General features: G+C 43.1%; 1 protein-coding gene across 7 annotated transcripts in view; it reads left to right on the forward strand.

The window, feature by feature from the left end:
- Positions 1-8,185, forward strand: part of RTN1 (reticulon 1) — a 188,539-nt gene extending 180,354 nt beyond the window's left edge. For 6 of the 7 annotated variants that reach the window (XM_061612432.1, XM_061612436.1, XM_061612431.1 and 3 more), the window contains 2 exons: positions 5,105-5,163; positions 6,790-8,185. In XM_061612432.1, the coding sequence (XP_061468416.1) occupies positions 5,105-5,163; positions 6,790-6,832 (102 nt within the window). In that variant the 3' untranslated portion in view covers positions 6,833-8,185. Of the gene's footprint in view, positions 1-1,815; positions 1,898-5,104; positions 5,164-6,789 lie in introns of those variants that run through there. The other variant, XM_061612434.1, reaches the window with a different exon arrangement.
- The last annotated feature ends 5,326 nt before the right edge of the window (positions 8,186-13,511 follow it).

The following is a 13,511-nucleotide window of genomic DNA, read 5'->3' on the forward strand; positions in this document are numbered from 1 at the left end:
TCGGAAGCAGTTGAGATTAGGTAGCATCTTGAGGACCTTTCAGCCACCTGAAGGCAGCAGCTATGGCTGGTAGATATTTCAGAGAGTTAGAATAGTAGAGTTGGAAGGGGCCTGTAAGGCCATCAAGTCTAACCTCCTGCTCAGTGCAGGAATCCAAATCAAAGCATTCCCGACAGATGGCTGTCCAGCTGCCTCTTGAATGCCTCCAGTGTTGGAGAGCCCACTACCTCTCAAGGTAATTGGTTCCATTGTCATATGGCTCTAACAGTTAGGAAGTTTTTCCTGATATTCAGTCGAAATCTGGCTTCCTGCAACTTGAGCCCATTATTCCGTGTCCTGCACTCTGGGATGATTGAGAAGAGATCCCGGCCCTCCTCTGTGTGACAACCTTTCATGTACTTGAAGAGCGCTATCATATCTCCCCTCAGTCTTCTGTTCTCCATGCTAAACATGCCCAGTTCTTTCAGTCTCTCCTCATAGGACTTTGTTTCCAGTCCCCTGTTCATCCTTGTTGTCCTCCTCTGAACCTGTTCCAGTTTGTCTGCATTCTTCTTGAAATGCGGAGACCAGAACTGTTGATGATATAAGTCATGTGCGCATGTCTCCCACTATCATACCTGCTGACACACTGGTTTTTCAGGTTTCTGTTGCGCCTCAAACACCGACAAAAAGTTTTGGATTAGAGTCAAGAAATGAATGTTACAACTTCCAGAGGGGTCACCAATTTAGGAAACAGTCGTAACTTTTCTCCCCCCCCCCCCGCCCCGGCTGGCAGAGCTTTATGGAGCAGTGGAGCGGCTGCTTTGCCTGCAGCCCTGCTGTGCACACCGGACAGGGCAGAAGATAAAGGGCAGTAAGATTGCTGTGCCAGCCTGGAGCTGGCAGAGTGATTGGATCTGGATTGGGCCCAGTGCCATCATATGATGGCAGTAAGACTGGCCCAGGATCCAGTGGATCCTCTGTTGGATCAGCCTCAACTCTGAAATGCCCTGTTTTGGGACTTTTTGCTGTGCTGTCTACCATCAGCAGGAACCCTGCTGGCAGGACTCCCACTCACCCACACATTGATGGGTGGAGGAGGGAGTACCGCACTGACAGAAGGCCAGCTTTGCCAGGAGAGCTTGGCAGAGAGACACCTCTGGCCACGAAAGGGGCTTGGATTGCTCTGTTAGTCTGCTTGCAGGAGACTATGAAGAATCTAGTGACACCTTTGCACGTACCATGGGCTGCGAAAAAGATAAATAATTGGGTGTTAGAACAAATTAAGCCAGAACTGTCACTAGAAGCTAAAATGATGAAATTGAGGTTATCATACTTTGGACACATCATGAGAAGACTTGATTCACTAGAAAAGTCAATAATGCTGGGGGAAACAGAAGGGAGTAGAAAAAGAGGAAGGCAAAACAAGAGATGGATTGATGCCATAAAGGAAGCCACAGACAAGATCTGAACAGGGCGGTTCATGACAGATGCTATTGGAGGTCACTGATTCATAGGATCGCCATAAGTAGTAATCGACTTGAAGGCACATAACAACAGCAACAAAGGTCCACTTCATCAGATGCATGAAGTGTGATCCTGAGTTACAAGTATAGTCTGTAGATGGCTGGAGCAGTGAGGGATGGATGTAAGCAGACTCAGGTGAGACAATGCAGTGGCTTCATGCTGCAGTCTTGTATTGGAAGTTCCTTTGTTCAGGAATGTCCACTTAAGATCAGCAACAGAGTGAACTGGGATGTTCTCCCAGTGGTTTCGGAATATTGCCCTTTTTGATGGTAAGATTTATTTTTAATGTCCATTTATTATTTCACATAGAGACGTGCCTGTTTGCCCTGTGTAGAATGCAGAAGGGCGCTGCTTGCAGATGATAGAATAGATCACATTGGAAGATGAGCAGGTGAACAAGTCCTCAATGTTACAGCTGGCATTATTAGGTCCTGTTATAGCCAAGATGCACAGAATCCTATACTCAACTCAAATCATCAATAATTAATTTGTGACACAGATTAATGATTGAGCAAGCATCAAACTAATTTCTGTCTTTGTGCGCATTTTGAACATGGTGTTACTCTTTGAAAACACCCCATTATGTCAATCATTGAAGGTTTGATTGGAAAGAAACAACTGTGCCAAGGGGCAATGTACATATCGGGGGCCACCCAATGAAAGCTGATTTGCTGTATATGGCGGCTAGTCTAACGGGGAAGCTGTTTGCATGCAGCAGGTCACTGTCGGGGCTTGAGTGATTTTGGTCTCTCTGCCACCTGTTTTCCTTTTCTGATATTTGTGATGGGTGGCCTGGTGAAAAGTTAAATGCATGGCTAGCTCACTGGACATGAGAAGCTCACTATGGAGCAACACCTACTCCATAGAGTGATTCAGAGGGGTTGTCATATGGTGGCTGTCATGTGCAGCCTTGGAGTGATTATTATTATATGTAATCTTCTGAATAAATTATGCAAATTGATATATATGATATATCATTTACATTTACTTTTCAGTCTGCATTCTTTCTTTTTTTTTACAATAATTTTTATTCAAATTTTCATAAAACATAGAAAACAAAATCATAAAACATTCAAAGACAAAAAACAAAACAAAACAAAAATGATTAAACAAAAAAAATAAAATGTTGACTTCCCATTTGTCACATATCAAATCAGTTATAGGTCTACAATATATAACAATCCTGTCTCTTAAATCATATTATAAAATCACTTTCCTCCAGTAGTTATCTTAATTAATCATCAAATCTCATAAACATTACTTTATTCTTTCCACAAAAAGTCAAAGAGAGGTTTCAATTCTTTAAGAAATATATCTATCAATTTTTCTCCAAATAAACATGTCAATTAATCCATCTCGTTAATAATTATAATAATCTTATTGTCATAACCGTAGTCCAAATAAACATTTCGATTAATCCATCTCATCAGAATCTGTTAGGTCCAATAATTTCAATAGCCATTATTCCATTATCCCTATTAGTTCCATCTTCCATCTTCAATAGTCCTGTTAAGTCCAGTAATTTCAGTGTCCAATCTTCCATTATCAGTATTCCATAATAATCTTGCTGTTGTAACCATAGTCATATAATAAGAGTCTGATGGGAATTTCCTCTATCCCAAATATTTTCTTGCCATCCATTCTGAATAAGTTGCTGAAATACTGTTGTAAAGTCATATCTGTGTTCTTCTTTTTTACAAAATGCACAGGCTCATCTCTTAAGAGTTTTTCCATTGTCACATGGCTGCAGTTAATTCCATAGATTTTCTCTATATCAAGCTCCATCACATCATTCCAGTCCAGAAGATTATCCAAGCCATTGATAACTTTATCTCTAATATCTTCATTAATTTCTTCAGAGATAACGTTAAATTCCAAACAGTAGATTTTATTTCTAAAATCCATAAACTCCAGATCTTTTTCCAATTCCACATTTGTTCCAATCTCCAGGGCTTGTATCTTCCCTTTATTTTTTCTTTTCTCATCTCTGATCTCATTCTCCTCTCTCACAGGATCCCCTATTTCTTTAAGCTCCTGCGTCATTTTGCTCAGTTCAATTTTCAGCTCCTTACTACCCTGTCGCAGGGTTTGTTTCGTTATCTCAATCTCATCCATTATTTTCTGAAACATAGTTACTTCCAGATTCTCAGCCACTTTCTTGATTGCCATTTTTAAAGCCACGAAAACAAAGCAAAACAAAAATAAAGAAGAACCACTTCTTATTTCAGCAACAATTGGGTTAATATTCCAGGCTTGATGACATCACAGTATAAACAGAGCAGCCTGCCTTATCTCTCTATGTTCAAGAATGCAAAACAAATTTAGTTCCCAGCATCAAAACAGTTAGTGGCGTCGTGAAGAAGCAGATTCGTCAAAATAAAATAGATCAAAAAGAGAATAGTCCCAGACAATATAATATTCCTCGGAATAGAAATCAGGAATAGAAATCCCTCTTCTGTTTATTATCTTTAGAATGCACTTCCAGGACAGCTTTTTGCGACAGAAACAGAGATAAGCTGTTAATTTCGTGAATAACAGAAAAGAGTTATATCTCACCCAGAAGTTGTCCAAAGCCGATCAATCTGACAAATCTCCTTTTGCTGTAACAATTTAAACCAAGTAAAAAAAATAATAGAAAGAAGGGTGCTTGCCTGTTAGTCCGTTCTCTCTTTAAAGAAAAGATAAACGTATCGCTTAAGCAGATAGAGCTTGTTCGAAAGTCCGTCCGGCATTGTTGGCTGGACCTTATCTCATAAATTAATGAATTCCAGTCCTCCCAACAAAAACAGGCTTTTGAGGTTGATCTCTACGTTTCTCCCTGCCCGGGAGAAATTTCATCAGTCAAAAAAAAAAAATGTTCTGACTGATTTATATCTGAATAAGCTTCTTTTGAGGCGGGAGCCCGTCCCAAAAGCAGGCACAAGCGAAGTCACCCTTCCCGGAAGTCTCTTTTCAGTCTGCATTCTTGAACACACTTTGGGTTTTTTTCTAGAATAAATATATTTTGCATCGCTTCTTGGCCTTTTGGCTAAGATCAAGTGTAGGAAAAAGTATACTTTGCAGAGAAAGGGAAGTGGTGGGAAGATGTATTGGTGAGCAATTGGTAAATAGCTAGGGGAAAGTGTTTGGTGATGTTTTGTTTAAAACTGCATATTTTATAAAGGCCAAAAAGATTCTGCTGTTTGTAGCAGAGTCCAAATATCCCCCTCCCCAAGCTAGGGCAAATGGTTTAACAGGTTTTTTTACAATATTCAGATACCAATTCCTAACTGTGCCCCCCCCCCAAAAAAACAACCCAAGGGCCAAACCTGAGCCTCACCCTGCTACATAGCAGAGATGGTTCTGTTTTTCTTAATGCAGTCTATAGGTCTTGGGGAGAAGTTATTCTTGGACAACAGTTACAAATAAATGATTACACAATGGGCTCCGGACAAATGGACAATATTACCATAAAGTATGGAACAGTTGGGGAATATGTCAGAAGTGTGTGTCAAGAGCTCCATCAGTTCTGCAGACCGCTTTTGTAAAATGTATCCATGCTTATACCATGTTGCCACCCTACTGATTTCCCTCCCCACCCCCACCCCTTTTTTTTCAGGCACAGATTGACCAATACTTGGGACTTGTGAGGACCCACATAAATACCATTGTGGCAAAGTGAGTCATCTAACACAGTGTTTTCCCAATCTCCTCCCCTCCACTCATCCTCCCTCCCTGCCCCTCCCCCAGGTCAGTTTCACCTATCCTAAGCATGATTGCACAGGAGTAAATCCCATTGAACTCAAAAAGCATGCAAATGATCAAATCTGCCCACTCCTCCTCCCTCTTGTCCCTTCCCTCCCCCTTCCTTTGTCCCTCCCTCTTTCTCCTTCCCCTCCCCTCTCCCTCTCCCCCATGGTCAGTTTTCCAATCCCGTCCTCCTCCTTCCACTCCCCTCTCCCCTCCCTTCCTCCTGCCCCCTCCTCTCCCCTCCCCGTCCTGCTCCCCAGGTCAGTTTCACCTATCCTAAGCATGATTGCACAGGAATAAATCCCATTGAACTCAAAAAGCATGCAAATGATCAAACCTGCCCACCCCTCCTCCCTCTTGTCCCTTCCCTCCCCCTTCCTTTGTCCCTCCCTCTTTCTCCTTCCCCTCCCCTCTCCCTCTCCCCCATGGTCAGTTTTCCAATCCCGTCCTCCTCCTTCCACTCCCCTCCCTTCCTCCTGCCCCCTCCTCTCCCCTCTCTTCCTCCTGCCCCCTCCTCTCCCCTCCCTGTCCTGCTCCCCAGGTCAGTTTCACCTATCCTAAGCATGATTGCACAGGAGTAAATCCCACTGAACTCAATAAGCATGCAAATGATCAGACCTGCCCTTCCCCTCCTCTCCCTTCCTTCTCCCTTCTTCCTCCCCTCCCCTCTTCCTCCTCCACTTCCCGCCCTCTCACCCTCCCTTTTCTCCTCCTTTCCCCTTCTCCTCCCCCCAGTCAGTTTTATCTATCCTAAGCATAATTGCATAGGAAAATCCCACTGAACTTAATGAACATATTACCAAATTCTTCCAAGCTACACAGGAAGTGGATTGGACTGTGAAAGATTAACCCAAATGGGGTTTGCGTTTTTACAAATTTGTAAGGCAGTACAATATCTCAGAGAGGTCAGGTCTCCTGCTCCCCTGGTGCATTCACTATAGCTGCCCAATTTCCCTGCTTTTAAAAGTTTGATAAAAGTATCTGTTGGCTATAGGTACGTTCCTGGCTATAGGTACATTCTTAAACCGCTAGGTTTTTTTTTTGCCTATTAGTGATTTTTTAATATATATACCTGCTCATTTTTAGACATCTAAAAACTGTATTATTCAGACAGACCTTTCAAACCTGAGATTTTTTGCCAACCAGCTTTTACTGATGTGTTTGACATTTTTAAAAGTGTTTTTACTGTGTTTTTTTAGGTGGTATACTGCCTTGTGATATTTCATATGAAAGTGTGGTTTATAAATATGTTCTAAAATAATGTAATTTTTGACTTCAGACTTTTATTTATAACTTTGATGTATATTTTATACAAACCACTTAGAGGTTTTTACAATTAAGCGGTTTACAAATTCTGTTAAATAAAAAATAGAGATAGGCTCTTTTGATGTAACAAGCATAGCTAAGCTCTTTCTGTTCCTGCATGAAAGGAGCTATACCAAATGAGCACCTTCTAGCAGAGAAAATTAATGATAGTGTGGAACGGCTTGGTTGAATTACCTTTTAATTCTTTTTATTTTATTTTCCTTTTGTAATCTGCTTTTTCACCACTAGGATCCAAGCAAAAATCCCAGGTGCAAAGAGGAAGGCTGAGTAAAAGCAGCATCAAGAATTCATCAGCTACAGGAGTGAATGATGAAGGAGTCTGGGATGAAAACAGCTCTGTTCTTACTTTATACTTATAATTTATTGTTCCTTTGTTTCTCTCTCTCTCATTCACTCACTCACTCACTCTTTTTCTCACTCTGGGTGAAGGCAGACGTAAAATAGATCTCACGGCATGTCCCTAGACTACAGGGTGAGCTTGGTTTCCTTCTGGCTTCACCACAACTGAAATGACAGGCATGCATGCCAGTGAACTTAATGCTGGCTCAGTCGACTATCACACTCTTTTCCCCACCACCATTGCTTCAGGTTGGCTGTCCAGTTTTTTTCTTTTTAAAAATAAAAATAAGAGCATAATGTGGTTTTGCTCCCTGATCGCCGCCTTAATTTCTTTATTTTAAAAGTAACTTTTTTAAAAAAAGGTGCAAAAGTACTTGAGGGGTAGGGAGGGATAAGTGTCTGGGTGACATCATAGGGAGCTAGCCAATCAGCACTGTGCAGAGCTGGCTTCTGCTTCGGATCTGCAGAACTGTTTTTTCCAGAACTTGGCCCTGGAAAGGAAAGGTACACTTGGATTGAATGCAGTGAGGGTACCCCTTGAAGGGCTCCACTGCTCTAAACCTGTTACATCTGTCTTCACCCCTCTCTCTTTCAAACACCATGATCTCAGAGATGTGAAACAATGAAGCAGCTGTTTTTCTCTCTCCTCTTCTGCTGTTTCTGTACTCTCTTAGACTATTTGCAATCACGTGTGTCAAGCACTAAAGTATAGTAAAGAGAAAAAAAGTGTTCTAAGTGTGGTTCTTGTGTTGCTTCTCAAGTGCATGATGGTGAGAGCCTAAAAATACTATTGAACTTTCTATTTTTTATTTTCTAGTGCTTCTCTTACTTCTACTTCTTCTATTGGCATCGCTTTGATAACTTTTAATGTTACATGTGGCTAGGGCTTTCCTGCTTAGTGCACTGATGCAGTTTTGCTTCTCTGTCCACTGGGTTCGCTGGTTGGGTTTATCTTTACTATCTAGAATCGTAGACAGATATGTCTTTAAGTGTTGTTGTTTTTTCCCAGCACAAGTAGTAATAATAAAAACCAGTACTTATATAAGCTGTTTTGTATAACTCTCTAAGACAAACCAAACAAACCCAACCCATCCAGTACTTTCTTTCTTCTTCTTCTTTTCCTTTTTTGGTTCTTAAGGGATCAACAGGCTGATCAACATGTATGGGAATGAGGACTTACAGCTTGTAACATGTATCACAAATTTATATGACGTTCTCTGTAGGAATTAATTATGGAATCTGAATATTTGCACTTATGTACTTGATACCGAATGCAGAAATAAATGTGACTAAATGTTAAAAAGATGTTCTCTTTGTCATTTTGATCCCAGCTATCATCATAGTTTCACAATGCAAACAAGTCCACATAATAATGTGACTCTGCAGCAGTGCCTTCCACCTGCCTCAGTGTTGCTGACACCGCTCAGGTTCTGTCTGAGGGATGGCTCTTCAATATTCTCAACAGGCAGTAAGTTCATCTTGGCAGCATTGAATCTTTCAGAAAAATCAACTTTCTGCTGTTCAAGTAGAGAAACTATTAAAAGTGCCAGCAGCTACTATAAACAGTGGCCTGGTTAGCATGTAACACTAAACCATGGTTTAGTGCTCCAAAGATGACCCTCTGTGAGCCTGAGTATAGTCTCAGGCTTACATGCTCCATTTCCTCTCCTGCATGGCCAGGAGGACTTCTGCCGATTTTAGTTTCACTTTTCAAAGAATCTGTTTAGCATTATGTAAAACTGGGGATCAGCAGAAGTGAACCATGGTTTGAAACTGGCTTGTTTAACAACTGTTTGTTCTAAACCAAGGTCTCAGATACACTAAGCCAAGATTCTTTAAAAGCAAAACTAAATTCAGCGGAAGTCTTCCTTATGGTTGTCCAGACAAGGGAAAGGAAAAGGAAGTGCACAAGCCTGAGGCTTTGCTCATAGAAGATTATCATCATAGTGCTAAACCATTGTTTAGTGTTATGTTCAAAGGCAGCCAGTGAAAGTACTGAAGGCAGTATCAATGCAAACTCCTAGTGTCCAACAAACTCTTAAGTACACCAGCCTGCTTTTGCTTCTGGTCCTCAAGACAGCCCATTCTAAAATAGCCCCAGATTCCAGGATCATAACTACAGTCACTGTTTTTAAATTGCCATGAAACACTATACATTCTACATGGCTTATCAGCCAAATAGTTCTGGAGGCTTTCTGGCTGTGATCAAGTGGCACCTTAAATATGGCCTGATTTATCTCTAGAGCTTGCACTGTAGCTGATCATTTGATCATAGAATCGTCGAATAGTAGAGTTGGAAGGGGCCTGCCTAAAGACCATCAAGTCCAACTCCCTGCTCCGTGCAAGTTAAGGCATTATCAGTTCATCCTCTGAATGCATTCCCCAGTGTCTAATGACCATCTTACCCAGATCCCAGCTTTCCCCAACGTCCAATCATTTAGGAGGTTTTGCAGTGTGTAGCAAAGGTCTCACTCTGACTTAAAGGGTGGCAAGTAGCAATAGGGGCTAGTCTTAGGGCAAATGCGGCACTGCCCTACCAACCTCAATCTGCTCAGCCAGTCTCCACCTGCCTGTCTTCCTACTTGCAGCCAAACCAGGGGTAGCCACCGCCTGTCAGCTTCCTCTCCCTTAGTCTCAGTGTTGCCCCTTATAGGGCTCAGCAGGGAGGATGGAGACAAAGCTACAATGAGTTGGCTCGGCCTCTGATTGGCTCTGGCTCCACCTACCATTGGTCTCCCTCCTTTCCGCCCTACCAGTCCCAAGGAGGAACCAGCCACCACAGGCAAGTAGTGGGCAATTTTGGTATCTTCAAGCAAAGGAAAAGACAAACTTTTGAGCTTGGTAAGAACAGGAAAAAGGCACCCCATATATTCCCTGCATGTCTCACCGAAGATCATTCCTTATTTAAGTTCACTGCCTAGCTTTTCCATTGCCAGATGAGTTCAAAGCTGAAGATACATGTAAGAATTTTTTTTAGAGCAGGGGCGGTTCCCAACACCCTTAAACTACAGTTCTCGGGATTCTTTGAAGGTAGCCGTGGGCTTTAAATGTATGGTGTGGGTGTGACCACAGTCACTGTGTCAGATACAAGCATGTTTTCTGCCCCAGGATGAGCTCTGTACTACAAGTTTGGTTAATTTATTTCAAGGAGAAAGGTGGTTGTGGACAGTGTTTATTGGCTAGCGCCCATGATGGCATCAATATACCTGTCCCTCTCAATCCCTGGAGCAATTTTTAAACTTTTTTTTTTAAAAGAAGTTTTGAGATGAGGAAAGTAAAAAGGAGGATGGAAGTATAATGTAAAAGTAAATGTGCTTTAAAAAGTGAAAAAGTCAGAAATACCACCTGATATGTAAGTGGAGGGGCTAAACCTTGACAATCCAGCATTTGATTTGCTGGAATGTAAATCTGTAGTGCAACTTGTGAAATTGGGCTCACACTGCAAGTGAAGAGCTGGTGGCGACATCTCTTGAACTGCTATGGTTATTGTCACCCAGAGAGATGACCTACTGACTGTGAGGGACCCTCGAGACACCATTTTTATTGTGCATTCATGATGTTTTGTGCTTGTGATGCTATTAGGATGGTCACACACAATCCCGTTTTCAATACTGCTTGTGCCTATAAATGTTTTGGGACAGTCATACCACTTCATTTCCAATCAGTGCATATCCTGTAACTTTCTGCTGAAATCCTGTAACTTTTCATACCACAAATGTTCTGGGGTTTTGTTTGTTTTTGTCTCATTTTTGTTTCGCTATAGCCCCTCCACACAGCAGTAATGTGGTAGCACAGGCCAGGGGAGCATCTACCTATAATACACTATTACTGAGTCAAGAACATGTTGCAAAATACATCTACACTAAGATGGAACCTATGCACTCCTGAAAGGCTCTTCTCTCCTAGCCTAAACTACATCATAGGGTTGCTGTGAGGATAAAACGGGAGTGGGAGGGGGGAGCCATACAGCTGATTAGAAAAAACAGTGGAAGCAAAATGTAACCAAACAAATACTGTACATTGCTGAAGGCTTTAATGTGTTTGATGTATGCGTTGTATTCTATTTGCTCCACATCAGGCTGTCCTGCACTTGCTTGAAACAGGCCCTGTTAGTAATCTGATTGTAATCTTTCCTTCTTAAAAAGCTCTTCCTCCTACATTGTGTGTTTAGTCTTACAATTGATCTGCTTGCCCTTCTGGAACAACAGCTACAACTCAAGGGATCTTGGAAGGATCCCTATCTGGATACATGGGATATAAGTAATTATTATGGAATAAATAAAAGTACATTCACATTGCCTCCATGACAACCATGGGTCTGTCTCAAATAATATCTGGCCCCATGCATGTTGCTGGTCATACCTTGGACCTTGTTTTCTGTATTGGACGGGATGTAGGTGATCTTGGTGTGGAGGAACTTGTATCAGTTCCTTTGTCATGGACAGACCACTTCCTGGTTAAGTTTAAACTCATTGGAACTCATAACCTCCGCAGGGGTGGGGGACCGATTAGAATGGTCCGCCCCAGGAGACTGATGGATCCAGATGGTTTTCTGATGACTCTTGGGGATTTTCCTGTCACCTCGGCAGGTGATTCTGTCGAAGCCCTGGTTGACCTCTGGAATGAGGCAATGACCAGGGCAGTGGACACAATCGCTCCTAAGCGTCCCCTTTCGTGCTTTGGAGCCAAGTCTTCTCCTTGGTTTACCGAGGAGCTGATGGCGATGAAACACGAAAGACGGAGACTAGAGCGACATTGGCGAAAAACTGAGCGAATCTGACCAAACACAGGCCAGAGCCTATTTAAAGACCTACACCGTGGCAGTGCGGGCTCAGAAGAAATCCTTCTTCTCCGCCTCCATTGCATCCGCGGGATCTCGCCCAGCGGAATTATTTTGAGTGGTCAGGGGTCTCTTATATTCTGACCCACATGAATTTGATGTTGACCACCCAGCAACCCGCTGTCATGAATTTGCGCGATATTTTGCGGACAAAGTTGCTCAGATTTGCTCTGACTGAGACGCCAAAATTGATACAGCCTCTGTGGATGTAACCTTGGCCCCTGCTTGCTTAATTAAAATGGATTCTTTTCAGCTTGTTCAACCCGAAGATGTGGACAAAGTCCTTGGAGAGGCACGTCCGACCACCTGCATGTTGGATCCTTGCCCTTCCTGGCTTATAAAAAATGCCAGAGGGGGACTGATTGAGTGGACCAGGGAAGTGATTAATGCCTCTTTACAACAAGGCAGAATGCCCCCTAGTTTAAAGGAGGCAGTGATAACACCTTTATTGAAAAAACCCTCCCTGGACCCCTCACTATTAGGCAACTACCGCCCAGTCTCCAATATTCCTTTTTTGGGCAAGATAATAGAACGGGTGGTGGCTGCTCAGCTCCAGAGCTTTTTGGATGACACAGACTATCTAGATCCATTCCAATCTGGTTTCAGGCCCGGTTTTGGAACTGAGACGGCTTTGGTCGCCTTGGTGGATGACCTTCATAGGGAACTGGACAGGGGGAGTGTGTCCCTGTTAGTTCTACTGGATCTCTCAGTGGCTTTCGATACCATTGACCATGGTATCCTCCTGGGTCGCCTCTCTGGGATGGGACTTGGAGGCACTGTGTTACGGTGGCTTCAGTCCTTCCTAGAGGGGCAAACCCAGAAGGTGGTTATGGGGGATGCCTGCTCGACCCCTTGGCCATTGACCTACGGGGTCCCTCAAGGTTCAATTCTATCCCCCATGTTATTTAACATCTACATGAAACCGCTGGGAGAGGTTATTTGGAGTTTTGGGGTTCGGTGCCACCAATATGTGGATGACACCCAACTCTACTTCTCCTTTCCACCTCATGATACCAAGGAAGCTGTCCAGGTTCTGAACCGATGCCTGGTATCGGTGATGGATTGGATGGCAATGAACAAGCTGAAATTAAATCCAGACAAGACAGAAGTGCTCCTTGTCAGTCGTAAGGTGGATCAGGGAATAGGGATTCAACTTGTGCTGGATGGGGTTACACTCCCCCTGAAATCGCAGGTTCGCAGTTTCGGGGTACTCCTGGACTCAGCTCTGAGCCTGGAGGCCCAGGTCTCTGCTGTGGCCGGGAGTGCCTTTGCTCAATTAAGATTAGTTCTCCAACTGTGCCCGTTCCTTGACCTATCAGACTTGACTATGGTGACACATGCCTTAGTTACATCCCGATTAGACTACTGTAACGCGCTCTACGTAGGGCTGCCATTGAAGACTGCTCGGAAACTTAAATTGGTACGAAGAGCTGCAGCCAGAATGTTAACTGGAGCCGGGCTCAGGGAACATACAACCCCTTTGTTGTACCAGCTCCACTGGCTGCCAATATGTTTCCGGGCACAATTCAAAGTGCTGGTTTTGACCTATAAAGCCTTATACGGCTTAGCTCCAGGTTATCTGTTAGACTGTATCTCCCTCTATGAACCTGCCCTGACTCTAAGATCCTCCGGTGAGGCCTTACTCACTACTCCATCCTTTTCACAAGTTCTTCTTGTAAAGACACAGAATATGGCTTTTTCGTTGGCCGCCCCCAGATTGTGGAATTCGCTCCCTAGTGAAGTGCGATTAGCCTCCTCGCTTTTGTCCTTC

Source organism: Rhineura floridana, chromosome 2 (genome assembly GCF_030035675.1).
Source record: "Rhineura floridana isolate rRhiFlo1 chromosome 2, rRhiFlo1.hap2, whole genome shotgun sequence".
NCBI classification, from domain to species: domain Eukaryota; kingdom Metazoa; phylum Chordata; class Lepidosauria; order Squamata; family Rhineuridae; genus Rhineura; species Rhineura floridana.